The sequence below is a fragment of the Haemaphysalis longicornis genome, unplaced genomic scaffold (genome assembly GCF_048455015.1).
Source record: "Haemaphysalis longicornis isolate Haplotype H1 unplaced genomic scaffold, Haemaphysalis longicornis Haplotype H1 scaffold_3, whole genome shotgun sequence".
NCBI classification, from domain to species: domain Eukaryota; kingdom Metazoa; phylum Arthropoda; class Arachnida; order Ixodida; family Ixodidae; genus Haemaphysalis; species Haemaphysalis longicornis.
Genome location: NW_027526335.1, coordinates 35589473 through 35616369, shown reverse-complemented (window position 1 = coordinate 35616369; position 26897 = coordinate 35589473). Strand labels below are relative to the sequence as shown.

At 49.6% G+C, this 26897-nt stretch overlaps 2 protein-coding genes across 3 annotated transcripts; one reads left to right on the top strand and one right to left on the bottom strand.

Moving 5' to 3' along the window:
- Window positions 1–4538: 4538 nt before the first annotated feature.
- LOC144174284 (uncharacterized) lies at window positions 4539–17261 on the bottom strand. Of its 2 annotated transcripts, none has more exons than XM_077702895.1 (3): window positions 17021–17261; window positions 13198–13510; window positions 4539–6818 (listed from the first exon to the last, which is right to left on the bottom strand). In XM_077702895.1, the coding sequence occupies exons 1-3, from the start codon at window positions 17069–17071 to the stop codon at window positions 6685–6687; spliced, it is 498 nt and encodes a 165-aa protein (XP_077559021.1). In that variant the 5' UTR covers window positions 17072–17261; the 3' UTR covers window positions 4539–6684. The 2 variants fall into 2 exon arrangements, with proteins under 2 accessions (XP_077559021.1, XP_077559019.1); XM_077702893.1 differs by lacking the exon at window positions 17021–17261 and adding an exon at window positions 16448–16630.
- Window positions 17262–19588: 2327 nt separating this feature from the next.
- Mrpl30 (mitochondrial ribosomal protein L30) lies at window positions 19589–25765 on the top strand. The gene is made up of 3 exons (XM_077702888.1): window positions 19589–19848; window positions 20813–21094; window positions 25418–25765. Exons 1-3 carry the CDS (start codon window positions 19804–19806, stop codon window positions 25694–25696), a joined length of 606 nt encoding a protein of 201 aa, XP_077559014.1. The 5' UTR covers window positions 19589–19803; the 3' UTR covers window positions 25697–25765.
- Window positions 25766–26897: the final 1132 nt, after the last annotated feature.

The following is a 26897-nucleotide window of genomic DNA, read 5'->3' as shown; positions in this document are numbered from 1 at the left end:
CGTGTGTGCTGGCCCAGGCACGCGATTTCAGCACGCACTGCGCAGGGACCGACACATCAGCGGCTTCATCTGCGTCTGTGTCCTTGTCTTCGTCTGCGGCTAACGTACGCTACGCTAGCAGCAGCGGGTACAAGGAAGGGACACGAGTGCGCATGCACACGTGGGCCACCTTTCCCCGGAACAAATGCGCCCGTGTGCATTTGATTGTTTTGGCACGACTGTTCCTGCACGCTTCGGAACTACTGCGGGCATGCGCAGTCGGGTGCCGGTACCCGTCGCTGCTAGTGTAGCTTACGCTAGCCGCCATGCTAAAAAAATATTTCTGCAACCAAACATGTGCCGTAAAATCACAAAAGAATACCGCAAACACCACGTAGCACACCTATGTTTCCGCATCCTGCCCACCTTTTTCTAGGGCCTTTTTTTTTTCTACTTCTGCGACCCTTGGAAGATGAACACGTAGGCGATTTTAGGCAGTACCAGTAAAGCTTTCTTTTTATTACGGAGCCTTAGCTCCGTCTGAAAACACTGCCTCTAGAAGCACAGCCGCTGATGCAGTGTGGCACAATGCAATGCATGCACTGCAGGAATTGCCACTCTGCACCTGCACTTTTAACACTGGAGCTGTTTAGGCTGTAGCTCCATCCGTGCATGGCGTCGCTCAAAACTCAGAGCAGCAAAGTGCAGAGGGGGGAAATGCAGGCCAAGAAGTGTGAGGGAACGCAGCAAGGAGGCAAGGGTGTGGGGAGTGTGCACCTCAAGAAAAAAGCACTTCCCATGGTCTTCCGGAAGCGAACCTGGGCCCCTCAAGTTATAAAACCAGCATCTATCCGATTGCACTATCATTGCATTCGGGGTGCCCATCATCTCCTTTGGGTTTGTAGAGCAGGCGTTGGCCTTGGACTTTGGCCAAGTTGAAGGGGAAGTTTCGGACTTTGGCAGTTTGAATTGGATGGATTGTGGACTTTTCTTTGACTCTGATTGCATGGAGAAGACCACCAGCTCCGCTGTTTCCTCTGTCCTCGCATTTCAATTGTCAACGTAGCCAAACCTTCTTAGTCAAGCAACTTGTACCATTCCAATTGGCCATTTGGTGGCTTCCAACAGACACGGTTAACTAGAACCACTATAAAGTTAAGAACAGCAGCGGAAGTGGCCCCCGTGCCTCATCAATACAGTCGGATGTTCTGCTGCGCAATGCAGAGTGCATTACTGCAAGTATTTTGATTGTGACTTGAGTCATTTCCGTTATTTTTCTGACTTAATCTGCTTATAAATTACTGCACCGACAATAAACAAACAAGGTGAGAAAAAGCAGACAATCTCCTTTCAAAATGCGGGTGAGCTTTGAAATACACGTTCGTTGATTTGGCAGCGTGATACACTACATGAGGTATTTCAGTTGTGAACTAAACTTTTGAATACCTGTATTTTTGTATCCACATACATTTGAGAAATGTATTTGTATCTCAATAGTGATACAACCCACTTTTTTCTTCCATACCTTCTGCTGAAGCCTGCAGTGTTAGATTAGCCAAGCACTGATTAGGCAATAGGTAACAACAGGTCACACAAAGAAAGTGAGCAAAGTGGACCACCAAGGCACAGTGGAGTTCAATGGCTTTCCTCACAAGCCTTCACCCATGTTACACGCAGGCATACTCAACCTGATCTGGGTTTCCTTACGCAGTAAACAGGAGTCTCAGTTGGATCTACCAAGTGTTCCAGTTCCAGTATTGTGCACTTCAACCAGTGGCTCTGGAAACAGCACGATTAAGAGCCAAATAAGAATAATATGGTACCTGGCACATTTGCCGGTCACAAGGATGAGTGGCAGCGTGCAAATAGCCAGATCATTGCCAAGTGCCATCTTCCCTCCCACTTGATGTTTCACTTCGATTAAAGCTGCAGTGGAATCTGAAACTTGACGCCCTACTTTCTGGAAACCATTTTTTGTCTCCTGTGAGTTTGCAAGACGATTCTTTACATGAACTCCTGAACTTGAAGATTTCACTTGCCGTTACGTCCTGTCGGCTGCTGATGACTACCACTGTCTCACTAGCAGAATAAAAAGAGGATGCCAAGCCCAAGGAAGGAGCCAAATATTTCAAGGAATTAAACCGGCTAAAGTGACCACACAGAATGAAACCAAGAACTATATTCAGAAAAACTCGCGATGCAGTTCACGGGAGGGTCGGTTATTTCATTACACCCGCATTCACCCTAAAGTAATGCTGTGCGAGCGGCGAAAAGAAATCTTTACCTGCCGCCTCAACTGGCTGCAAAGCAGTGTCATAATACGTTTTGTTTTGGATAACGCGCAGAATAGGACCGGGGTGGGATGCATTCGGCAAGCACTCACAAATAATGGAAAGTAAGATACCTCTGTCCCTAAAAAGAAAGGTATTCAACCAATGCGTCCAGCTGGTAATGATATACGGAGCAGAAACTTGGCGCCTTACTAAACAATTAGAAAGTACGCTTAGTCTGCCCAACGTGCCATTAAGCGAATAACATTAGGAGTAACGCTCGACAGAAAACGAGCTACCTGGATTAGGGAGCAAACTCAGATGATAGCATAGTTCAGGTTAAGAAAAAGAAATGGACTTGGGCTGGCCTAGTAGTGAGACGAACTGACAATAGCTGGACCATGAAGGTAACAGAAAGGATACCGACAGATGGAGGAAGGCCATTAACTCGATGGAGAGATAAAATAAGAAAATTCGGAGGGAAAGAATGGACTTGGGCAGCACAGGACAGAAATGGGTGGAGGTCAATGGGGGAGGCTTCTCCTGCAGTGGACATAAATAGGCTGTTGTTGATGATGAACCCACGAGGCACCGCCTGTTATAGGGGCTTATTTTTCCCCAATATGGCCTCCAACTCTTCCACAGGCAAAAATCGTGTTTATTCAGTTTCTAAGTAAGGTAAGTGATGCCACTATTCATGGCATTAAAAAAAAGTGACCACAAAATGTGCCCTTGCTCAGGGAAAATTCCTAAAGATGCTTATGTATTGTTGCAAGTCATTGTACATGCCAGTCTCTTATTGCACTGAACAAACCGTCTCCAGAATTTTCGTTTCCCTTAGTCATTTGGGGGAAGCATTTCCCACTGAGGTTGTGGGTTCCATATTCAAATTACACATTTTTTTACACCACTTGTCAGAACTCAACAATACATGTGCTGTACAAAAAATTGTCTTTTATTCAACGAAGGCATATTTCGTGTGTAATGCATGCGCCTCCATTACCGCTTACACTAGTGCTACAAGGCTGGAGAAACAGCCGAGCTGGCGGCCCGTCTCCCTTCGTCGGAGACCCGGCTGTTGCACCTCACAGGGATTTCCCAACTTGCCGCTGAAGGTTCTCCATGACTGGCCGGCCCGGATAATTTTAAAGAGTCCGCAGGCTTTCACATCTCTCCCGAAGTGAACCGTGTCAGCATGCACTAGAACCCGTGCCAACCGGCTTCGCAAACTTGGCATCTGTAGCGCAAACTCGGCAGCACCTGTGCTCCCCACTTCAGGCACGAACGCATGTGAACGGGCAAGGAGAACAGCATGCCAGAGATCACGCCATGAACCCTGGGCAGAGTGTTCTCGAAGGTTGAGCTCACCGCAACGCCGGGTGCTGCCCACGAGGCGCACACTCAAATATTTTTCCTTGTTTTTTTTTTTTTTTTTTTTTTGTGAGCTCCTCATGTGGCACAAGCCCACGCACAAGCCTGGGCACTGCCACTGTACACAAGCCTTTATACCATGTGTTGCGCAGTGACACCACGGCTTGACGGCTGCCGGTGAGGCTCAGCGGAGTCATACCTAGGCTAGCGAAGCGAGCGCGAAGCTATGCACGGCTGTGCCAGGGGTTGCTAGGCAATGCGAGGTGATGTCATCACTTCGCGAGGTTTTTTTGGTGCGACGGATGGATAACAATCGGCTAAAATAGCTCTGCTGTTAAAATTCAAAATTTCGGGGTTCAACGTCCCAACGCTACAGCTGGGCTTTGGGGCGCACCGTGGTGGTGGAGCTGCGGATTACTTTTGACCTTTTTGGGATCCTTAACTTGCACTGGAATTCCAACATGCAGGCATTTCTGCTTTCCGCCTCCATCTGAGACTGAATCGGGAGGCCACTGCTGCTGCCCACTGCTGAGTAGCCCCCACTTTTTCGTGCCACCCGAGGGTGGGCAGTGGGAGCCTAATTTCGTAGACATACTCCACCATCAACGAGCAGCAGCAGATACCTCTGTGGGCACAAAAAGTGGCTGTCATTCATCCAGCACCTCTAAGAGAGGGTGTGGTATTATTCCAGGACAAGTCAGACTCGTGTGTAGCAAATTTTGCACACACTTCCTCAACGAGTGACACTTGTTCGTGGCACAATAGAAAGGTTCAGTTAAAGTACACATTCACTTAATGTTAGCCTGCCCTACACCCATTCTCAACCTCGCTCTATTGTGGCATGCACTACAGCCTGCACAGCCTGGGGTAACGTCCAAGGCAGCAGGCATGCCAAACATGCCACTGGCAGACAACCCATCAAAAGGGGCCGGCACCAAGTTTATTATGCAGTCCTGCAGAAGAGGCCCTGTCCACCATGCATGGAGGAATCTTGTTTATTCCAGTGGAATCAGCCAGCCCCAAGCCACTATGTACACTGTACAACAAGAGTAATACACAGGCACCGATGGTGCAAGCTATAGACAGTGCAAAAGACCATGGCTGGGGTATTGCACTTGTAAACTATACAACAGTGCCTTCAGAAACACCACCTCATAGAGTGCTCAGATAGCCAAATGGAGGAACTCCGTCAAAAGGGAACACTTGCAACTAAGCACTTGCGAAACACCAGTGCGACACTGCCATGGGGCCCTTCTGCTGCTGCTTTCCAGAATGCTATTGGTACACCACCAGTGAGGGGACAACAGTGCAACGGCCATTCCCAGCCTTGCCTGCGGGCTTCAAGCAGCCGCTGCCCAGCTGGCCACTTGGGGCACTGTTCCACAAAACAAGCTTGACTGATTGTAGGGTTTAACGTGCCGACGCAACGCAGGCGATAAGGCGCGCCGTAGTGGAGGGCTCCGGGTTAATTTAGACCACCTGGGGATCTTTAACGTGCGCCGAAATCTCGAACACACGGGCGTTTTTACTTTTCTCCTCCATCAGAAAAGCGGCCGCCGTGGCCGGGACTCGAACCCGCGACCTTGTGCTCAGCAGCGCAACGCCGTAGCCACTGAGCCACCGCAACGGGTCACAAAACAAGTGCCTCCTGGGCACTGTCTGCAGCTTGCGTCTGCACAACAACAGTGGCCGCACACAGCCACCGCACTCCACAGTTTCCCCTGACCCACTTGTTCCTAGAGATCACATACAACGCCAAAAAAAGCGCCAGAAAAAAGGTTCCCTAAATCAAGTGCCTGCTGTATGTAGCCTTTGAGGTTGCACTTCATGAAGCACAGACAGAAATCGGCTCCTCTATGTCCCAGCACATTTTTTTATCCGTGTGGTGTTATCCTTGCGCAATAGCAGGCACCCCAGCCGAGTTTGCGTCTTGTGCTTTGATGACAAGTATCCTTGCATTACCTATTATAATTGTTCAAAGAGCTACAATTGCAGTAAAACCTTACAAATACAAAACAATAGGCCCTTATTCAAATTCAAAAGCAGGTATGCTGACATTCCAAGCAAGCACGTCCCACCTTGGAGTAACCAGTAAAGCAGTAACGTCCCACATTCTACAGCCCCCTCTTCCCAAGGAACTGCAAATGAGGTTCCACTGTGTTCTGGTTTAAGCATACATTTTTTAGGGCAATAAAAGAAACCTGTTACGTATATTGCTCCTCAACAGTCAAGCACTCTCTTGCCCCCACTGCAGTAAAAACTGCACACCAAATCCTGAAAAATAGTACAGCTACCATTTCAAAGTAAAGCTGCAAGTCTTACTGTCCACACTCAACTCACTTCAGCTTGATTGGATGCTCCAATTCCCAAGCAAATAATGCCGCAAAAGGTTACACAGTGCTTTGTAACAACTGCCATGCACCATGCCATGCAAAGAGCCGTGTTTCTGCTGCAATTATCAGCACAATACGGGCGTGTGGCATCAATGAATAACTATGACATTCAAGTTCAAGATCAAGTTCAAGTTCAAGCTCTGCATTAGTCATTAGTACACTTGTGTAGTCTTATCCCTAACAAAGTGCGTCTCATTATATAGAGAAAACATGGCTTTGGTGAGTTACAAACGAAAGAAGGTCCAAAGTGAGTGCAAAGTGTTCATGGTAGGTAGCAATGATTCCTTGTTTTGCTTGCAACTTGTCAGAATAGTTTTACCAATGATGCAAGACCACCAACTAGGCTTCTTCAGAAATCTTCTGACAGGGGTTCGGTTAGTAGCTAAGATACCTTCCGAGTCCACTTAAATTTAGTACATTTAGCGAACCTGCAACAAAGTTGGCCACTTTCGCCAGAAAAAGTAGGACAGCAGCGAAAGCTGTTCCGATTGCCAGGAGTGTCGTCGAGCGCGAGGGCCGGCGCATGCCGCTCGCTTACAACAAGGCTGCCTCTTGATCGTACAGGTGCGACCCCACCACTCGGCCGTGCTTGGATAAGACCGCACTGCTCCCAGAGTGGGGACTCTCTCGGAGGGCAGCCCCCCGACAACAGGCCACAGCACAAGGGGCCCTCACAGCTGGTGCTGGAAGAGCTGCGAGCTGAGCTTGCGGTTGATGTCGGCCAGGATGGCGGCGTACAGCTCCAGCCGCTCTTCCGAGCAGCCGGCAAACACGTCCTCTTCCTCCTCGTCGGGCATCTCGGGCTCTGCAAGCAGGACACTGCTCAAGGAGCTGCAGGGCACTCCCACTAGTGGCTCCGGTTGTACAAGTGACGCACTTGCGTTGACAAATGGGATTCCCTCGACCCCTTTCCCATTTCCGCCCCACTCACTCCAGCCACCTCCTCACCACTTAGTCCGTCTGCCAACTTTCACCGAGGCTTTACAAAGACGATGCCGTCGACAGGTTTTTGCTACACGATGGTACTACTGCTAGGGCTGTGAAAATGGTGGCCAAGTGCACGAAATGCAAATATGAACCTTCTGGCAGAGCAACTGAGCGAGCAAGTGGCCCGCTAGATGGCCGTTCGTTCACCCTATACAGGACACACAGGTATCACATCTGCCAGCCACCACACTAAGCCAGCGAGTGAGTGTTTGACAGCAGTGTGGCAGTCAAGAGGACCGCCACTGGGGTCAGCCTGCTGCCCTGGCGACACTTGGCCGCCACGCCGCTTCCCTGCCGCTGCCATCCATTCCTGGCCAGTCCCAAAACAGGTGCCCATGTGCAGGCACCTTAGAAGAGGCCCTGGTGTCACTTCTACTGAAGCCAGAAATTCTATGTTTGGAAGGCCGCCCTTTCTTGCTCGTATTATCGCGAACACGCCACATCCTCCTCCTTCGCTCGCTCCCCTGTCGTCTGCTTCGTCTCCACCTGCCGAACATTGGCTACCGGATGGGCCGAGAGTGACAGTGACACAGTGACATGCAGTGTGACACAGTGCACCGGCCTTCGGCACTGTTGCTAGGACGCAGTTGCAGGTGGCCTCCGATGAATGTGAATAAACCCCCTCACTTCCTCCACACGTCTCCCAATTGTTTAAAGGAGCCATGAAGAGAAAACACAAGTTTGGTTCATTCAAAAGATTGCCTCGTTAGAATTGTACTGACACCACTTTTAACGTAAACTTCGCTCGAATAAGCTACATAATTAGGGAAAAAGGGAATGGCCAAGTGACCCGCTAGCTCATTTCCCGCAATGGAACCTAAGATCTCATACCAGCCAGATCTGCGATTGGCGGAGGGTGGCAAAAGAAAACGCAAATAGGCAGAGCTTATAAGCTTTCTAAACGAGCTATTTGTGCTTAAATTTAGGGCACATGCTTTTTAGAGCAGTAAGAATGGGAGGACAAACAGAGTAAGTTACGAAGGCACACGTAACATAGAAGTACGCATGCGTACTGCTGTTGGTACTGCGCGCACTATGCTTGGTTTAGCTGCACAGCAGTCTGACACTTTGGGGTAGCCTCAGATGACACTGGCCGATTGATGCAAGCAACGGTGTCTCGCATGACCATATTTGTCGAGCGAGCACTATGTTTCACGAAACGATTATTTTCTCCCAGAACAAAAACAAGCCAGGTTCGAATACGGTCAAAAACAAACCAAAGGCAGAAAACGGCTTGCCACGGTATAGTGTTGCCATCTAGGCTCACTAACGGTAAACAAGGCTTCCCAATCGGCTGCAGAGCGGTCGGCTCCAGTGATGTCATTGCAGACCACGAAAATGCTCAATTTAGAGGTAAAATCAAACTTTTAACTTAAATTGATTAATTTTTCAGTGAATAAAGCATCGTTTGCATCCGGACAAGCCCTGGGGCACTATAAAACACAAAATCTTTCGAATAAAATAAACTTGTATTTTGTCTTCATGGCTCCTTTAATGGCTGCTGGGGGCTGTCCTAGGCTTTCTTTCCTCCATGGCGGGCACGATGAATCTCCATGTAGGCGTGCCCAAGCAGTGGCCAGCTACAAGCGAGGCCTGGCGCAGCTTTTCTTTCCAGACAGCAGATGACCCCCCCAGGCTCGCTTGGCCACTCCCCATTTTGGCCACTGTGGTCAATCAAAAACAGCTGTTTCCCGCTTACAGCTGAGGTAGCATTTATGTAGCTGGGAATAATTAATATCCCCCGCCTTCTTCTCAAACCTTGGCAGCCTGTGAAGCTCTTTTGCCCCCAGACATTCCGCCCTAACAGAGGGAGCTGTGGTTATGGTTAAGATTCCTCCTCCACAAGATTCCTGTTTTTATTCTTGCTTCAAAAACACCCCCAGAATTTGCCGCCTTGTATTGAAAACTCACAAGCATTATGTCTAAGGATTCACACTGGCTAAAGACATGCCCAGAAAATGTGTTAGACAGGCTAAATCTGCAGCCAAAAGTATCAGTTCTTTCTCTAGCATTTTCCACCATTATAAGCAACATCCAAATTTCTTCACAATTTTCACCGATGGCTCTCTGAATGAACTTGTCAATAGACTGAGGACTGAGTTCTTACTAGTGTTCCTTGCTACTGGATTATCAAGATTCGCGAGAAGTTGTTTGGTTTTGTCAACAGTTCCCAGTATAAGGATGGGAAAGCTATCCCAGTGCGGACCCTTTTTGTGGGCCAATCATTTGGAGAACAAAGTTTAGCAAAGCATTTATATGGCATGGAAAGGAACGCAGCATTTTTCACACATCCACAAAGTTTAATTCCCCCATTGCACCCTGCAAGATCCCTGACCAGCAGACAAAGCTCAACAGTGCATGCTCCACCAAAACACTGGCAGCCACTGTTTGCATTCCTTCCCTGTCAACTCCGGGCCACAGTTGTACATGACTTTGGTTTGGGGTTTCACAGTAGTACGCAGTGCTGCCACTCACCGCCGTCAAGCTTAGAGTGCCTCATGTAGGGCCAGCATCTTGCTCTCGCTCAACTGCCAATCTGCTGGCTTCCCAGCTGACTTTGGCCCAGTGGCAAACAGCGAACCCCCCCCCCCCTGAATGGGAACATAAAGCCCAAGTGGGCTCTGCTGAAATGCAGTCAGCTAGAAAAATATCAACAGGAGGAGAAACCCGGGCCGGCACATATTTGATGCTGTTTCAAAAGCACAGCCCTCACGTGCAACAGGCACTGCAACTCCATAGCTAGACACTGCATAACCAAGAACAGTAAATGTCGGAAACATAGCAATCCAAAAACCCAGGCAAGGTTTTGTCCCTCACCGAGTAGTACTTAATGTGGCACTGATGCAAAGCCCAGCTCTGTGGGGGCAGTCCCCTCAGAACAATCAGCACCAGCGTTACTGGCAGGCAGCAAGGAGGAGGTAGAGGGAAGGGAGAGAGGGGCCCACATTCACACTGCATGTTCACACAGCCTGGGCCGCACAGGTGGGCTAGGAGGTTGGCAGGGGGAGCAGGCTTTCGACGGCACATGCGAGACCTCGAAGGATCAATAATCCTGGAGCGAGTGCGAGGGCAAGTCTGTCGACTGCGAGAGCTTCCAGCTTCAGCTGAAGCAGCCCTATACGCCTCGAGCACTGCCTGTAGGGGCGCCACTGAAATCCCCCAAGCGGCCCGTTTCAAAAGTAGACGCGGGAGTCTCCGGCTCACTCCCCATTGTTGCCGCTGCTTTTGTGGCACGTTCACGACTGAGATTTGCCGTTTGTATGCGACAAAAATACATATTTATGTAGAGCAGTCACTCTGTTCGCAAATGGGGTGTGTTCACAAGAGTGTAAATGTTCCCGACGGGATCTTATTGTGGTAAATTAGGTCTGTATAAGCGTCTTGTGTGTGTCACAGGCTGGCGTTGCGAAATCGGCATGTGAATGGAGCTGATTATAATTCCACTGCCCTGAAATTTACTAACAGCGCCTCCGTAAGCAGCATTTTTTCAGATGGTGCAATGGCTATACACCATGATAAATCTGTTTTGTGCGTCTACGTAATCTAGTGGAGCCCTCATACCTTACAGCATGACAGTTACGCTTGTGTCGCGAAATTCAGGTTCCTCAATGGTTGACTTTTTTTCGCTCGCCATATTGGGACCAAGTGGGGGGATGCCGGCGGAGTAGGGATGTCTTCGCCGCCATTTCGGCCCACGGGTCAGTGGGCCATTTGTTTCGGCGAGAGAGGGGCGTGAGTGCCGCGGCCAACGGAGGACCCACCCACTACGCTCTTGGAAGACGCAATGTTCGAAAGACTGTGTGCTCGGTGCAGCGCAGGGTTCACGACTCGTGGGGAGAAGGAAGTGAGATGTGGCGGTGGAAGGTCGTGCGGGTGTGACGCGGCAGCCGGTTCTGAGGGCTGCGGTGTAGCCCCGAGTGCGACGACAACGGCGACTTCGGGCCCTGAGAATTTCCCTCGAGGAGGGGCCTGTGCGCGGCCCAGGTGAACCCGAATTGCGTCGCCGATCAACGGGACTCACCGTAGACGACCGGCGGACCGGCGCATCTTCCCCGGCGAGACCACCGACCAAAGCGAGCTAAGGCATCCTCCCCTTCCCCACTCTTCTGCAGACCCTAAATCGCCCTCTCTATTATCGTCCTCCTTCACTTAGACTCCGCGGACTTGATTATCCTCCTTTCCTAGTGTCCGTGTTGTTTATACGGGTGTGTGTGTGTGTGTCTAACGGGCCTATTGTTAGAGTAGTTGGGGGAAGCTCCCAAGCCCGCCTATTGTCTGCCTTACTCCTCCCCTCGTGTAACGGTCGCCTGTTTCCTAAGCCGAACTTCGTTGTCTTTGTCTGCATTACCCTCTGTGTCAGTCTGTATTTCCTGTGTGTGTGTGGAGGAAGTAAATGTGCTTTGTTTTGAAACGGTTATCCCGTGCCCCGTCTCGTGCCTCAACCCAGCGGCCAATCAGGCGTGGACCTATCGCCGGTTAGCAGGTCCGAACCACATCCTTGAATTTGCACGTAGTGGGGAGTTGTTTGTCGCTCCTCCCGAGACATCGGCCACTAAATTACCTCGCACAATTCTGAGACAGCTTGCCAGTATCATGCCCCGGATATTGATCCCTAACCTGGACAAGCCAATGTGACATAAATTTCACGAACATTCTACGAAAGAAGTATGGTGGATAATACAAAATTATATCACAGGATCAGCACACACACAAGGAGCCTGCAGAAACTAGCACAAACTAAAATCAGCGCGCCCTACCAGATACTACACTTTCCAACGACACCTTTTATAGTTTTTTTAACTGCCTACCCTGTATACTTCAAACAATGTGTAAGCCTAGTGATCAGCTGTTTGTTACAGTCGAAAAACAAAAGGACACAACGGAAGTGAAGCATCCCCTCCTCCACCCCTCGCATATGCTGCGAAATAGCAGTTCATTTTGCATCTAGTTGGGTCTGGTGAAACGTACCTGGCTTAAGTTTACATTAATGCCTTCAGCATTTCCTAAGCTGCACTGCATTCTTTTCATTCCCAGTCGAGCTATTCTGTTTCTTCCCAACTTGCAGACCATTTATCATTCCGTGGTTTCACTAATTTTCATTGGTTTTTGCTATAAGGCGTGAGTGTGCACATATTTAACCACGCATACACTTAGACAATGCTTAACATTTTCGCAAGGCTTATATTCCCGTAAAAGGCACAAGTGGTTGTCAGGTGTTGGGTCATCACATCCCCGATACGGTTTTCTATGACGGATATATTCAAAACGTAGCCGCATTCATTGTTCGCGCTGCAAGGCGAAAAACAACGCCTCAATGTGCCTGAATGGGGCCTAAATGAGGCGACAGTAGAATTCATTTTTGCCTGATGTGTTCGCACATGACAGTGGTTATATGCTGCTGCTGTTGTCACCAAAACCTGTAAGAGCGATCAGGAAGCACGCAGAACCGAGTCCCCGGGTAGCTTTTTGTTGGCGTTCGAGCACTCTAACCAAGTAGCAGCTGTTTTTTGAAGTGCCCTAAATGCACTATTCTCTTACAGGCGTGGCCATAAGAAGCTGTTTAGGGTGTGGAAAGACAAAAAATTGCCCCCACCTCCCCGAAGGGAATCGTGAGGAAGTGCGAATGCATTTCTTGCGCCGAGAGTACACGGCGTAGTAATTCTGCCATCGCCTTGAGAGGCGCAGTACCGGCGAGGGGGAGCTGTCAGGCGAGGGGAGAGGCGCGCGCCGAGGGTGAGTGCAAACCTAACGGGGGGAGAGGCGCGCCAGCTGCAGAGCATGTGACGTCACGGCGCGAGGAGAGGGGGAGCAGACGCAAAGGCGCCAGCGCGCGGTCACGTGGGAGTGTGACGTCACGGCGCGAGGAGCGGTGCGGGAGCCGGCGCGGGCAGCCACGGCGCGGGAGGCGGAGCGCGCGCGGGTCACGTGGGGTGTGACGTCGCTGCGCCGTTGCTACAGACGCTCCTCTCCGCTCCTCGCGCCGTTGCTAGGGGAGAGGAGGAGGAGCAATGCGGACGGCGGAAGGTTCGGGGTCGCTTATAAAGTGCATCGCACTTAAAAGAAGCGAAAGAGATAACACACACAGCGCTCGTCCCATAGACGCCGCGGAGAAGAGGCCACAGGTGGCGCAGCCGTCGCAAAACTCGAGGCGTACAGGAAGTTGCCAAACTTCCATGCCCTGGCAGTGGCCGACTCACCGAGGGGCTTGGTGGGCAGCGGCTTGGCAGGCCCACACCGCGGCCGGTTCAGCTTGCGTCCTTCGTCGGCCGAGTCGTGCGACGAGCTCCGCACAGTGGGTGGGCGGCCCCGGCGGTTGCCATTGCGGCGTGCACGCTTGGCCCTGGCCGCAGCACGCTGCTCCAGCACCAGTGCTGTCAGGTAGCTTTGGCGCTCCTTGCGCACACGTTCCGTGCGCCGTCTGGGGCGGGAACTCAACTCGTCTGCGCTTCGGGACTTGCGGTTCGCAAAGAACTCGTGGCCACACGGGCAGCTCTTGCACGCCACAGGAACCTGTAATGGCACCACCACTGCTCAGCCCCACTGCCTCCGCTTGGCACTTGAACAGAGCATTATCCCCCAGCACAAAATCCTTCTCCACAACACACGCAACTGGATGCTCCCGGAGCATGACAAGCCGACCTTACATTTGCCGTCATGCATGCTCTCAACACCACTGGGGGCACAAGGGTTAGCTGAAATGGCAGATGTCAAGTTTGAGCGCCGGCACCTATCCTGGCTCTCTTCTTTCTGGGTGTTTTACGGTTTGTTTCTAGGTGTTTTACTAGATTACGCACAACAAATCAATTAAAGAAAACAACCATGAAATCGCCACAATGAAAAGTATAGGTCACACACACAGGGTTTCTGAACCTCTTGAACTAAGACAAACTGAAAATTTCCTGCCAATTGCTACCACCTGAATCAATTGTTTCATGCTCAAAAAATTTAATTTATTGCACCCCAAACTCACCCCCTCCCCCTTAGTACCATATATAAAGGAATCTAACACACGTCTCATCTTTTTTCGTTAAAAGTAGCCTTACAATTTGCATGCGCATTACAAACGGGCCCAAAACTAAAATCGGCTTTCAATGTTCCCTGCTTTAGATTTAGGAGCTGGATAACCTTGTTTTTTGAAGCACAAGAGATTTTTGCTGCCACAGTTGCACGTTTCAAAACGCTTTCTGCAGGTACATGGTGTCATATCGTTTACATCTGTGCAGTATAATTAGTGTAAATTTATTTACTTATTTTTTTTTTTTTTAATTTTCTAGGTAAACTTGCTTTCACGTCCCAATCGGGGGCACGTTACAATCGTGCAAGTACGGTACTTAGGGCAAGTGTGTCATACAGCACAACCACAGGAGTAAGTGATCACACACAATAAGCCACACGAGTGGGTGTTAGCTACAGCGTTCTCATTGGAAGCTTGAACTGGGAAGAACGCCACTGCAGAAATGTGCCACATAAGGCGCACTAACCACGCACGGAACAGATGTAAGGCATGGAAATGGCCTCAATGCAATGGTCTGTGTAGGCAAAAACACAGATTCTGAACACACTTTTATAGGCAAGAGCACACCTCCAATTCTCTTTCGGGCTCTCAGCAAAGATGCGCAACAGGATGTGGACCACTACCAGCGAGCACACTCATTTTTATGCCTAATTACATGCCGCAAGGCAAGGCCTGCCCAAAATAAGCCAAAGCAGATGGCTAAAGGGGACCACAACCCTTTTCAAGGGCATGTGCCAATTCGAGCAAATGCTGGTACACACACTCATTCTGGGAAGACAGGCCTACAACAATGCACATACCTCCCCCTTTACTACACAAAAGCAATGACAGCTCCAGACAGAATCAACAAATACCATGTTTTTTTTATCATATAATATTTTATAGCTTGGTAATATCATTATAGCTTGGTGATTCAAAATTCAGGGTTCGTACAGGATTCAGGGAAAAAAATTCAAGGACATTCAAGGACTTTCAATGCCCTACCAAGGCATTTTCAAGGGTGCAGGGGAGCACGTGTACTAACATTGCACTACTGTTTTCACACGCTAAATGTTTGCGTCTTTATCTTCTCTGTGTACGAGATTTCGGCGCACGTTAAAGATCCCCAGGTGGTCAAAATTAATCCGGAGCCCTCCACTACGGCGCGCCTCATCGCCTGCGTTGCGTCGGCGCGTTAAACCCCACAATCAATCAATCAATCAATCTTTATCTTCTCTGCCTCACATCCATGGAGAGATGCAGAAAATTAGAAGGCCTTTGCACTATACAGATGTGCAACAGTGAGAAATTGCAAACTCATTCCTGAAACAGGCACCATAATGCTGTTCAAATGCTTTTTATGACCCAGTGTTCTTTAAATTAATTAAGCCTCATAATGACCTCCTTATCCAACCTCTCACCAAAAAACATTCAAGTTGGGATTCACACTGCAGCAGAGCGCCTGTGGCTGTGACCGAAGGCGAGGTGGAGGCCACTGACGGCCGAGGCGGGAGGCTACCCCTGGGGTCGATGCTGCCGTGCGTGGCTGCAAACACTGCCTCTTGTCCTTCCTTTTCTCTAAATCACGGGGAACTTGATAATCGATGCTTTTGTAATCCCCACTTGGTCACACATTATTACATTTAACTAGAGCATGCAGGACGGTTTCTATTTCTGACAGCCTCTTCTTGTTACGTTTTTCACACTACTCATTGCCAAGCACTTTTCTCATGCTTCCACGAGTACAAGAGGCGGTCATGCTGTCATATTTCAAGAGTGACAGCTGGTTGTGCTAATCTGCTATGATATTTGGCAATTTTTTTCTTTGCACCTTCGTTCGCCCCTCACCTCTTTAGAAAGCTCTCTTTTGTAACATTTAGAGCAGCTTTTCTCTGTCCAGTTTTCAAATAATGAAGAAGATCTGATACCCAGAGCGCTAACAAAACAAATTAACGTGCTCCAATACCTGTCCACTACTGGCACATGTATTTTTTCAGTCCACATGCACTCTGGCTGAAAGTACAGCTCGTTGCAACCACCTCAGCTGTCACTGCTCCATCCAGCTGATAACCGCAGTGATACAAAACTGAAAGACAGTGGGCAGACCTGCCATAAAGCATAGAGCCTTGCACATGGGTGTATGCCATTAAAGACAGACTTCAAACGGCACACGTTAGTTGTGCAAATTTATATGGCCAACTGTGACATGAAGCTGTGCAGCTTATTAATCACAATTTTGCAACCTCTCTCAACATGCAGTACTTTAACAGAGGCCGGGCCGCAGGTTTTGGGGATGCGAAAACTATGCACTGAACGGGGACCAATACGCTGGCTTCACATTTTTGACTGATAAGTACGAAATAAAAGAATATTTGAAAGTGTCACCAATGCAAAACTTGTAAGGTATGTATAGCTTCAGTTCATTCTTTAAAACGAACGCCATAAATACTCACTGCAGCGACCGCTTGTTCATGCAGTCTAGGAAAGCTATTGTGGAGAATTACCATTCAAAACTAAATACCGAAGCTAAACTCAGTGTTTAACCAGCAAGCCATTCGCCCTCAAGGTACAAATAATGAGATCGGTTTGCGCACGACGTTTCTAAGAGCTGTTGGGAGCTTATCAAGGCACACTACGTTTCTCAAAAGGAAGTCCTGAACAAACACCAGTGACGAAGCGTCCGCATGCAGTCTCATAGCACAACGGGCAGGACTACCTACGTCTGGAGTTGAAAGAAATTTGAAAATAATAAAGCTCTCACGGCTGCAGAAATACGACCCCCCCCCCCCCCCCCAAAAAAAAAAAAAAAAAAAAAAAAAACCTCTGGAACGCAGCAGCCCGCTACCGTCTAGCAGCGTACGGTCTCCCAGCACCTTGAGTTCTAGTAGGATAAAAGGGGGCTCGGAAGAACAGCTACTGCCCGCTTTGTACTTAGTTCGGCCGTTCAGCCCTGCGGTGTTCGCAGCACACGCGAAGATACAAAAACGCGGAGGAGGCCGCAAAGTGGGCAGCAGTGCTCAGCTAACCTGTTGTTCACATTTAGGGCAATGTTTGGCAACCATCCTGTTCTTGGCCATGCTCGGTACGCCTTGCAGATATCCAGGCCCTTTGCGAAAGAACCCTTACAGCTTCCGTCAATTAGACTTCAAGTAGCAAACACTATTCTGCGCGCTGCCGCTTGTCAAATTCATTACAGTTGTTTACTGCCTGCTACAGCTGTCACAACACAACTGGTAAAAAGAACACTACGGTGGAAAGGGCAAAGAGAAGGGAAGGGTCCGACCGTAGCCTCCTCCTCTCCGACGCGGAGGATTTTGTCTGTTTTGTCTGTCTTGTCACCAGGTGGCGGGAACGTCCCACCCCGGCTAGAGTTCCTATATACAGGAACTCTAACCCCGCCAGAGCCTTCTCTATGCCTTCTAGTAGGCTCTGACCCCGGTGAGGCACCCGCTTCACGGCTGCTGGATAGCGCACTGGAGAAAGAAATACTATAATACCTTCTCTATGCCAAGTACCACCCGGCATAGAGTTTCATACAAATAACTAGAGGGGAAACTGGCGCTAGTGTCAACGCGAACATGGCAGCGGCGCTTACGCTTCAATGGGAATGATGGGTAGTTTTGGAACCGGATTGCGTGGGATCGAAACGGGCTTCTGGCTGCGCAAATTGTGTTTTTTGACAAAAAAACTCTTATGGCCCGGTTCTCCGTTTACAAATTACATAACGAACAAGAAAGTTAGTGACAAAAACCGGCTTTGTGCGAAATAAAACGGCGCATTTAAATAACAAGCAGACGCGGAGTCGAGAGGGTTTGGGGAGCAGGTTTGCCATTTTCTGCCAACTACAGCAGGACGCGGACTTCTTTAAAAACTACTTGTAAAAGTTTCGGCACTGGTGGTTTGTAATAGTAAGAGAAGTTTTGTGCTCATAAGAAAAAAGAAACCGATTACCTTTGGAGAAGTTATTCTTGCGTGAATTAGTGACATCCATCAAGCTGCGTTCCTATCAGCCGCCGGTGCTGTTGGTCTACGCCGTAGGAGCCGGCGTTCGCACGAAAGGTGTGGCTGTTCCAAGCGATTCGCAACCGTCGTCAGCTTTGACAATACATTTGCTCTGCACAATACATTGCTCTGCCGAATGAGTAGCGCCGCAACTCCTAATTAGCAGACAACTTCGCCGCACAGAGCGCCGTCATTTGTATTTTCATGCTGGCTGTGCGGCAATGCATTGATAACCCACCCAATTCGCAACTCCGGTTGTAAAACATTCCACTCAGGGCGGCGTCAGTGCACGCGAGGCATGCAGTTCAAGGAGAAACGTATTTTGATCACTCCTCCCAGCACCCCGCGTAAGCAAATGCGTTCATGCAAATCCAAAACGAAAACGAAACTGCCTGCAATCCATAGTAAGTTCCACGAGCCATCAAGCGCCAATCCGAATCCACAATTACCCATCACGCCCATTGAGGCGTACGATCGCAGCGCCAGTTTCCCCTCTAGTTATATTGTATGAAACTCTATGCCACCCGGCTTACCCGCTCCAGGCATAGAGTTATGCCTCCAGGCACCTCACTTTGCTCCACGTCGTCTGCTAAGCACAGGCGGGTAGGGCAGCGGGTGTTTGTGGTCCCGATAATTTTGCTTAGATGTTTGTTTAGAAGAATATAAACTTTTTTTGCCTTCTTCGACAAAAACCAGCACATTTCAGGCAAAAGGGCGGACAAATTGCTTCGCCCTGGATGCTAATGCGATCAACGCAACTAGTCCCGTGCATAACGCAGAACAACTGTTTTACTATTTCGGAGTTTTCACAGCGAAGCAATAATTCATTTTTGGCAATATGTCCGCGTAGACAACAAACCACCTCTGGAATCCGGCCATCTTCCTCCACAATCCGTTCTTCCCGCTCGTCATACGTATTCATTAACTCTGTGGTTCTTCCCGTTTATAGAGCTTCATACACCGTTATCAAAAAGAAGCTTTCTTTCCACCATGGCAAAAAGCAAAAAAATTGCCCTTGGGGAGATGGGCTGAGCTGTGTGAGCTCTGATACCAATGCGAAGCGAGCCTGCGCAACTGCAGGGCAAATCTTAATATAGTAACTTAATATTATATTAAGATTCAATTAAGTTATTTTGCTATTGACCACGACCAAATTTGGTCGTTTGGCCATGTGGTTCGCGCTAACTCTGCAAATGAAATGAGTACAGCATGAATGCGACCGTACGCATTTCCTGTCGTGCGTCCACACCGACGACGTTGCACTGGCCGTTGGTGCCATTATTATTGTATGAAACTCTATGGTTGCTGCTGGCCGTCCTGGAGTCCTAACCTACCAGCGTCGGGCGCACTTTTGGTGCTTTTTGTGGGATGCGCCTTCCCGGCGCACTCTTCCACGACTATGTATGGTGGCTACTGGCGCATTGATCCCCTCCCTAAAAAAAAACAAAAAAAAACAGCACGATGCGCTACTTCCAGATTCGTGTAAACGTCTCACCATTCACTGATGAGTGATGGCCAACTTTTTTAGATTATTTAATAAAAAAAAAAAAACGTTGATGAGTGGGCACTAAGCATCATCATCATCACCGCTACAGCTGGCTGAGGAAGGTCAGCGGTTGCAACTTGGAGCACGTTGTGTGTAGTTGTGGTTGTGCTTTTAACTTAGTGCGATTGAAGCTACTGCTACTGTTCTATGGAAACCTCGCTGCTCTGTGGCGCAAATCTGTGACATGTAGTACAGTTATCGGGTCACACCCACTTCAACGTTTGTGCTGTGCATGCGAGGAGTTTTCAGCGACCACGGACAATGAACGTTTCGCTATTTCGCTCTGCGTTCCTGTGGGCATCTAAGGTATGAATGGTGTATTATTTCTCATCTGATCCTTGAGAAATGTTTCATATGCACTTCACGTGACTCATACCGACGTGCCACAGTTCTCTCCACAACCTTTGGAGATAAAACACGTACGCAGTATTGGTTTTTATTTGACTCTAATTTTGTTCGAAAATGTCATTTCAGGCGTATTTAGTTGGACGCCAAGGTGGGTGGCATCCCTTATGGCTGTATCGCAATCAAGTGAAAGCCAGCTTTCGTCTGCCTGAAAACAATTGCTGGTTCGATTAGCGCGCACGGCTGAGCGACAGAGAAGAGACGGCCGACGCCAACCGACGATGCTGGAGGGTCCAAATACGGAGCCCTCACGGGGGTTCTCCCTGCGCCTTTTCTGGTTCAAACATCTGTCGAAAGCAGCTGGTGGGAAGTTCTGGCGACTACAGGTGCACCCCCATAGGTGGCTTCCAGTGACAGCAGTCGCTGTCCTGCCATGCCATTCGGGAGAACAAGACGTGAAATGTGATCAGAGTAGCTGTTCTTAGGCTTGTTATCTGGGATGGTAAGGCAAACCTGGCGATCGCTGTATGCTATGCGGGGCCTAGGTTGGTGGTGGCTGCGTGAAAGGTGCCCCAGTTATGTGGAGGATTGACTTCACGGCACTACGCCTGTGCATGTGAATGCAGGGCAAGCGCGTGTGCTAGCTAACCGTGGCATACCCGATCATGCCATACGCGATCGCAAATGTCGCTGCTATAACCTCTGATTGGGGAGGGCGCTGTGTGGTCTGTGGTGCCATCCCTCTTTTTTTTCCCCCAAAGGGGCACCTTCTCTGTGGTGTCAAACTGGCTGTTCCTTATTGGCTGCAGCCTGGCGTGCATTCATTGTAGTGTGGCCACAGTGCATGGTCCATCCCACACCGTGGTACTCAATGACCTGAAACATGGGCAACTGCGTTCCAGCCAGTGCATCTGATGCCACCCAGGTCCCGTTGGCTGCCCGCTGTGTGTCTGGCAGCAGCAGCAGCAGCAGCCACCCTCAGCAGCCCGCGGCCCAGAATGGCTACGAGCGCACCGCCCAGCAGATCTTTGCGGAGGTGCGAGAGACGCGCCGCAGGGCGGCTGAGGGTGACTGGGAGGTGCCCAAGCTGCTGCTGGTGGAGCGGGTGGTGGACGTGTACGGCACCCCGCACTGGGAGCGCAACATCCTGCAGCTGCTCCGGCTGGCACAGTCCAAGGAGGACAAAAAGGCCAAGATCCGCCGACCGGTGAGGACTCTTCTCTCCTCTTTCACTCGACGGTGTCTCAGTCAATGCACACGTGCTCCAAATTGGGTTCCTCAGTGCGCTCAATTCTCGCAAAGAAAGTAGATTACTCAGTACTGATTAACCCGCTCTGTTGGCACTCTGTGGGCACAAGGTTGCGGGCCCGATTGTGGTGACTGTTTGTCTCACAGCAAAAAACAAAAACACCCATGCGCATGAGAATGCACCATGTGCGAATGAAGGCGGCCGGAGACTCATGCGCTGGCGGCTGGAATTCCCCCGCTTTCACGAGTGGCGCGCCGGAACACGCCATACTCCCAGCCAATCACAGGCACTTCCTCCCTATGGAGAAGGGAAAAAGGAGGTTAGCCTGTTCAAGGTCATTTTCTCCATGTGTAGGCCGCGCTTGATCTGCTCCGGCGAAGAGCAGGCTGCCCCGAAAGAACAACAACGAGAGCGGGCCGTGAACATGCTCGGCGAGCTGAGTTTCGGCAGTTGGAAAGTGAGGCCAAACGAAGCAGGGTTGGGCATTTGGTTTAACAGGGATTGAGTTACCGTTTCATGGGGTTGGACATGCTTTGCGTGCACTTCTGTTCCTTCGGGGAGGGATTGGTTTCTTTATATAAATAGCCAGATTTGGAGATGAATAGCTAAATACGTATAGGCTATTTATTGTTTTATAGTTACCGATGTGTTTTCTCCCCAATGATGTACATTCCTGCTATTAAACAGTTAGGTGTAGCAACTCCGCCAATTATTCATTTTTGTGAAAACGCAGGGCTTTACACGCTTGGTCTGTTTTCGCGAATTTTTAGTCGTGTTTACGTCGTTCTTTCCGGCTTTTGGTTTTTTCCTTCTTTTGGGATGCATGTATAAAGTGCATATCTTTTATTTCGTTAGTTTACATTTTCAATATTTTCATTTCTTGTATTTTTGGTTTTTCATACTGCGTTCGATCACATACCTCATTCTCGCTATTATGACGAATAAGTCTGTTAATTTCACCAATTAGGCATTTTTGCGCAAAATTGGCCGGGTTAAAACTGGAGGGACCAAGCCAGAAGGTTCAAATGGGCATCTAGCCGGGGAAATGGGAATGGACGGAATGGGAAGAGGCGAAACTTGGAGGTCGTTTTGCGCCGAGTTAGAACGTCGGGGAACAAGCGAGAAGGTTTCAACGGGAATCAAGGTGTTGAAATGGGAAAAGGTGAAACTAGGAGGTCGTTCTTTGCCTGGCTGAATCGGCGGGAACATGCGAGAAGGTGCAAATGGGGATCTGGCTGTTGAAATGGGAGCAGGCGAAATCGGGAAAGGCAAAACAGGGAGGCCGTTTTTCGCCGGTTTAAAACAGGGGGGGGGGGGTTCAATGATGGGAATATAGCTATGGAAGTGGGAAAAGCAAAATGAGAAGGTAGTTTAGCGCCGGGTTAAAACGGGAGGAAACAAGCGAGGGTGTTCAAATGGGATTAGCTGTTCAAATGGGACCGGGCGAAATGGGTAAAGGCGAAACGGAAAGATCGTTTTGCGCCGGGTTGTAACGGGAGGGAACAAGCGAGAAGGTTGAAATGGGAACCACCCGTAATTCAGTACTACAGAGGATATTCAGTAATGCAAACCCTTCACGTGACCGGATATGCAATTTACCTTTGCAAAATCCGTCACTTGGTCCGAGTTTTTTTTATCTTGAATGGGCCGTTAATTGCTATCACATTGATGTGGGTTTGAAGATAATCTGCAAACTTTTTTTTCCACATTCCTCGGCCATCTGCTGTAGCCCTGAACGGGGATGTCTGTGTTTGTTTTCAACGAGAAAAAAAAGGAGGAATCGTTCCTATTATACCGACATTTTTTTCATTTCAGCAGGAGGAGTGAGAAAATTGACAGATGTGTAGGCAAGATTAACGTGCATACTTCTTTTGCGCAAGTACGCCCTTCAGCATAAACTAAATTAAATCGACTAGTCCCGTATCCTCAACAAAGTCTGAAGGGGCCGGTACTGGTGACAGTGCGTTAAAGGTCAGGCGGTCGTTTAGGGTGACGCCCGAGGGCCCTCATGTGGCGAACTCGTGCTGACTGAAGATCCGGACGTGTCCCCAACAGGTGCTCCACAGTTGCCTCGGCGGCAGGGGCTGTAGAAGAGCACATGTTTCTGAATCCCTAGCCCCCTACTTCTACCCGTCTCATGCTCCAATTTTTTTTTTCACTGGTTCATCATTGAATAGCGCTTGAAGACGAGGATGAAAGATGAGAAGATACAACTTGCCCAACTGTTGTTGATTCCACTTGTTCTCTGGTCGACTGTGTCAGAATTATGCCCACCATTTTTTACAATGTCTGCTCACAGAAGACATTTGGTAATGCGTGGTTACGGGCTGTAAGCTAAGATAGGAGACCTAGTTGATGCGGCTGCTACATTCTTCTGTTTGCATATTCTTCTATCTGTGCTAGAAGATAGGTGCTTGGTCTAGAGCAGTGGTTCTCAAATGGGGGTCTGCAGACATCCGGGAGTCCGCAAGGGAATTTTAGGGGTCCTTGAAGCCCCTTTCCAATCTCTTTCTCTCCCCATTCATTTTTCCTTTTTGCAAAGTTCTGCTGCCAATGCAAAAATGTGGCTTTGCTGCATGACATGTACTATCGGTGTAAAATGAAACGCAAACACGAAAATATGAACCTGAACACAGAAATAGCGTGATTTCTTTCCATGCAAGCCAAAATGACGCGAGGCTTTTACAAGTGCATTTTTCGAAAAACTTTAGAGATAATACTGCCCTGCCCAAAACTGCTGCTTCCGCTGCTTATGAAATGTTTTCCACTGCACTCTCGCAGCACTTGCGTACAAGTGCACCCACCATGAGTTGTAGCTGTTTGTAGATGCTCTGTCTGATTGCCTGCTATTAAGAGCTCTCAACCAAGTGTAATAACCAAATTTCCTTCAGCGTTCAAGCCCGGGCCTGATCATGTGCACACAAGCCCTCCCTAGGTTTAGAAATAAATGACCGGGCCTGGGCTGGGCCCGAGACGGCGGGGCGGGGCCCAGGATGGGCTCGCTTGTGGATGTCCAGGCCCAGGCTAGGGGTAACGGGCCCAAGCCAGGCTGGGATTGGGACCTTGGTCCCAATCCCAATCAGCCTTTGTTTCTTACTGCACGCAGGGTCTTTCTATAGTCCAGAGTTTGACGGAATACCGTCTGGTCAGGTAAAAGCATGGTTGTGACGATGAAACGTAGGTCACTGACCAAGTCAAAGGAGCGGTTTGACGTTTCGGTACCCCTACGGGTACCTTGATCACAATGAGCATGTGCGTGGAAAACGAAGCTATATATTGGGCATGAGGCGTCGCAATGAGGTGGCATAGATACGGTGCAGATTGCCGTCTGTTCTGTTGATAGTGTCGGCCGTCGTCTGAATGATGAGGGATTCGAGCAGCAATCGGGAAGACAGATTGCGCTCGGTTGTCAGAACTTTCACCTCGTCCCAGTCGACCACGTGTCCCATTTTCTCACAGTGCTCCGCCAAACGTCAAACCGCTTCTTTGACTTGGTCAGTGACCTACGTTTCATCGTCACAACCAGGGTCTTTCTAACATTGCTGAAGTGCAAGTGGTATACAGCTGGCACCTCGGGATGTTTCATTTCATGCCAGTCCCAAAATTATCATCAAGGTGCTCAAGCACATGTCGCATGGGCGAATTTATTTGCCCATAATGCCACGGATTTATGACTGCTGCAGTGGTTCTGCTTCCCGCTCAATGCCCTTACAATACACGTAGCATTTTTTATTTCGTTTACATCGCAGAAAGAGGATGTGGAGATTCAGGTACGCAACAGCCTGATGTCCGGCCTAATGTTAAAGGGGCACCAAAGGGTGGAAACAAGTTGGCCTGTTAAGCCTCAGCGCTTAACTATCCCTTTGAGTGCTGAGGTCTAACAGTATGATGTGCCATGAGATTGAGGTTGCTTGGCATGTCATTAGGCTTCCTAACATTAAAGGAACACTGAAGTGATTTGTAAACATTGCAGGATTACTAGCACAAATTGTAGTTTGGAGTATTTATTAGCCCATGTTTCGACCACTCTCGCTGCGTTTATGTGACTTTATTCAGTAGGAAAATCAACTAAAAAATGCTGTCCTCCTCTCTGCATCGTTCTTGCCGATTTCATATGATGTCAGAACGAGATGGCTTGACTTGACTGCTCAACAACCCTCCAACTGAGTTAGTCGACCGGCTGGCGGCCGACTAACGCCCTGTACCGCAGGGAAAGGGCACTGCACCGCGTGTGTGGCTGTGGTCACCCAACAGGCCCGTGTTGTCGTTGCTTGCTTGCAGCTGGGCAGTCGCACCATCGTGAAGAACACGCCGTTCATGTGCAAGATGCTGTGGCGGGTGAAGCACCTGGTCCGGGTGAGCCCCATCACCTTTCCGGACGGGGAGCCCACCGAGGTGACCTCGGGCACCCACCTGAGCCGCGACGGCGTCTTCCGCATCGTGCCCCACCTGCGCGTGCCCGAGCAGCGGCTCGCTGAGCCACCCGCCCATGTCCGGCGAAAGTTTGCCGGCCAGGAGATCGCCAAGCTGCTGCACCACAAGTGGAATCACGGACTCTGATGAGCGACTGTGGCTTTACTCCACTTTGATGGGGGGGGAAGGCATTTAGAATAAACAGTTTCCGAGTGAGCCTGCTTCAATTGAGCACTGCAGTGACCCGAGTGTTGTCCACCTACTGAGGATGGGACGTTCAAGCATCTGAGAGCATACATTTTAAGGGAAAAGGATGTTTCAAAGGACGAGTATATTTGAGTGAAATTTGGTGCATGTGTTGCTTTGGGTGCTCAACCAGTAAAGTCTGCCTCAACTGCCTGCTCAATGTGGGTCCCTAAATGCTTCTGAAAATGTGGCCTGGATCAAAGGTAGCCCTATTGATGTTAGCCATTCATAATGGCAGCCTTCAGTTGTTGTGATTGATTTGATTGAGGGGTTTAACGCGCCGACGCAACGCAGGCGATGAGGCGCGCCGTAGTGGAGGGCTCCGGATTAATTTTGACCACCTGGGGATCTTTATCGTGCGCCGAAATCTCGTACACACGGGCGTTTTTGCTTTTCGCCTCCATCAGAAAAGCGGCCGCCGCGGCCGGGAATCGAACCCGCGACCTCGTGCTCAGCAGCGCAACGCCTTAGCCCTTCAGTTGTTGTGGGGCCACCTTTTAGGCACAGCAGGGGCATGCATGGGGCTTAAATGTGGGGAGTTGGGAGGCCACAGGCTTGGGAGCATTGTGGCCGTGGGGGAAATTGTCCACCAGCCACTCTCGGGCCGGAGGGGGCAGAGCCATGTTAAAAAGTGCACTGCCTCCCCTCTCATGCTGATGATTCCACAGGTGGCTGAGCTTTCGCGATGGCCCCAGGGCACCATTGAAGGAAGCACGCAGCAGGCCCATCAACACACAATGGTTAAGGGCACTTCAGCTGGCATGCTTGTAAACATGTACAATTGCTTAGGATGGTGCCCACTCCCATAGATGATACGGGTGAACTTCACTTTTTGCTGCAACGAGAGAGAGGTGCTGAGTTGAGAACTTGCCAAATGAATGGCAGGCAAAAAACGAGACTGCTTGGCAACCTTCATCATCATCATCACCAGCCTGTCTACGCCCGCTGCAGGGCAAAGGCCTCTCCCATTATTCTCCAATTACCTCGGTCCTGAGCTAACTGTGACCAATTTGTCCCCGCAAACTTCTTGATCTCATCTGCCCATCTAACTTTCTGCCGTCCCCTGCAACGCTTGCCTTCTCTAGGGATCCACTCTGTTACC

Coding starts and splice junctions, on each gene's coding strand:
- LOC144174284 (XM_077702893.1), bottom strand. CDS start 16,501: ATGGTAATTCTCCACAATAGCTTTCCTAGACTGCATGAACAAGCGGTC. Junction 13,511..16,447: donor ATGAACAAGCGGTCGCTGCA/GTGAGTATTTAT, acceptor GTGCCATTACAG/GTTCCTGTGGCGTGCAAGAG. Junction 6,819..13,197: donor GCTGCCCACCAAGCCCCTCG/GTGAGTCGGCCA, acceptor TCCTGCTTGCAG/AGCCCGAGATGCCCGACGAG.
- Mrpl30 (XM_077702888.1), top strand. CDS start 19,804: ATGAACGTTTCGCTATTTCGCTCTGCGTTCCTGTGGGCATCTAAG. Junction 19,849..20,812: donor CGTTCCTGTGGGCATCTAAG/GTATGAATGGTG, acceptor GATGCCACCCAG/GTCCCGTTGGCTGCCCGCTG. Junction 21,095..25,417: donor AGGCCAAGATCCGCCGACCG/GTGAGGACTCTT, acceptor GCTTGCTTGCAG/CTGGGCAGTCGCACCATCGT.